At 58.0% G+C, this 2,140-nt stretch overlaps 1 protein-coding gene across 1 annotated transcript; it reads left to right on the forward strand.

Annotated features, from left to right (window-relative positions):
- Nucleotides 1-911: 911 nt before the first annotated feature.
- Nucleotides 912-2,119, forward strand: LOC107112968 (protein SCO2 homolog, mitochondrial-like). Its single transcript, XM_015414173.1, has 2 exons — nucleotides 912-994; nucleotides 1,085-2,119. The coding sequence occupies exon 2, from the start codon at nucleotides 1,087-1,089 to the stop codon at nucleotides 2,062-2,064; it is 978 nt and encodes a 325-aa protein (XP_015269659.1). The 5' UTR covers nucleotides 912-994; nucleotides 1,085-1,086; the 3' UTR covers nucleotides 2,065-2,119.
- The last annotated feature ends 21 nt before the right edge of the window (nucleotides 2,120-2,140 follow it).

Here is a 2,140-nt window from a genome sequence, read left to right on the forward strand (position 1 = left end):
AGGGGAAACATAGTGAAGCAAATAAGTCTATCAGCATTGGAGACTGAGGTGTAAATGTACCCTTCTTATTTGGGGAATGCTGAGAGTAATGAACTGAGACCATCCATCACCTCTCAAGCATGGAGATAACTAACAGCACCCTTTTCTTTAAGGTGGGGTGACGGGTTGCGCGGTGTTGCGTCTCCTCTGTCACCAGACCAAAGAAATACATTCCAAAAGAAGCGAGCCAGTGACTCACAAAAGCTCATCGCCTGCCACAAATTATATTAACAAATGTATATATCTCATAGAATCATAGAGCTGGAAGGAGCCATACAGACCATCTAGTATGGATGTAATGGTTGAGGACGTCCTGTTTCACTGTATCTGAAGAATTGTGCCTGCACACAAAAGATTATACCCAGAATAAAACTTTGTTGGTCTTAAAGATGCCACTGGATTCCGAGACTTTGTTGTGTTGCTTCAGACCAACACGGCTACACACTGCAATCTGGCACAAATTTTGTTAGAAGAAGAGGTTGGATTCATACCCCACCCTTCACTACCCAAGGGAGTCTCAGAGCGGCTCACAAACGCCTTTCCCTTCCCCTCCCCACCACAGACACCCCCTGTGAAGTGGGTGGGGCTGAGAGAGCTCTGACAGAAACGGCTCTTTTTCAAGAACAGCTCTGACAGAACTACAGCTTGCCCAAGGTCATCCAGCAGGTGCAAGTGGAGGAGGAGTGGGGAATCAAACCCGGTTCTCCCAGATGAGAGTCCGCGCACTTAGCCACTGACACCAAACTGTTAGTCTTGAAGGTGCACCTGGAATCTTGCTCTGGTCTCCTCCATGTCCCTGGCATCTCCAATTAAAAAGGACCCGGCAGCAGTCGATGTGAAAGAGCCACAGGCAGAGAATCCTGACCTTCACAGACTGGTGCTCTGGATTCAGCGTAAGGCAGCTCCATTTGTTCCCGTGACCCAGGAGCTTCCCAGCCATCCTTTAATTGCCCCTGTGAGTTCTGCCGTGGCCGTGGGATCGAGGGACGTGGCTCCTCAGCCGGAGCCTCTCATGCATCCGTGACTCTCTCTGGTTCTCTTGCAGGGATGTTCCGCTCCTTTGCCGGCCGGAGCCCTTGGCGGGTCCCTTCCTGTGCGGCGCTCCACGGCGGCTTCCGGGGGAGCCCCCGGTCTGTCCGTGAACGAGCCGGGACGGGTCCGACTCCCCCCTCCTGCCGCAGTCAACTTGCACCCGGCCCAGGGTGGCGGGCACCGGCGCTGAAGGCCAAGGAATTCAGCAATGCTGCGATTTCCGTTTGCCCAACGGTCTGGGATGTCCTTCCTGGAGGGAGGGGATACTCGTACTGTTCCACGCTAAGGTGGGGCACAGTCGGTGTGAGGCCTTTCTCCCAAGGGCCCCCGCAGAGCCCCGGCTCCGGCCCACGCCTCTCGCTGCGGACCCGGCTGCTCGTCACGTTCCTCTTTGGGGGCGGTGTCGTGGCGGTGTGGCTGTACTTGCGGAGGGAGAAGGCGCAGCGGGAGAAACTGATGCGCATCGAGGAACTGAAGAAGGTGGCCGTCGGGCAGGGGGACTTCCGTTTGGTGGACCACACGGGGCGGCCCCGCTCCAAGGCCGACTTCAAGGGCCGCTGGGTCCTGCTCTACTTCGGCTTCACCCACTGCCCCGACATCTGCCCGGAGACGCTGGAGAGGATGAGCCGGGCGGTGGAGCTGCTGGACCGGGAACCGCGGCTCCCCCAGGTCCAGCCCCTCTTTGTTACGGTGGACCCCGAGCGGGACGACGTGGCGGCCGTGGCCAAGTATGTCCGGGAGTTCCACCCGCGCCTCCTGGGGCTGACCGGCAGCCCGGAGGAGGTGCGCGAGGCCGGGCGGGCCTACCGGGTCTACTACAGTGCCGGGCCCAAAGACGAAGACGACGACTACATCGTGGACCACACGGTGATCATCTACCTGCTGGGCCCGGATGGGCTCTTCCTGGATTTTTACAATCGCAGCAAGACCGAAGAGCAGATTGCGCAAAGTGTCAAGGGCCACATGGATACCTACAAGAGCCTCTTGAGCTGAGGCGGCGTGCTCTCCAAGCAGGCGGGGTCCGGGGACCAGACAGGCAGCCCCTGGGTCGTGTGGAGAAGAACTTCTG

This window comes from Gekko japonicus, unplaced genomic scaffold, assembly GCF_001447785.1.
Source record: "Gekko japonicus isolate JY-2015 unplaced genomic scaffold, Gekko_japonicus_V1.1 scaffold9783, whole genome shotgun sequence".
Taxonomy (NCBI): Eukaryota; Metazoa; Chordata; class Lepidosauria; order Squamata; family Gekkonidae; genus Gekko; species Gekko japonicus.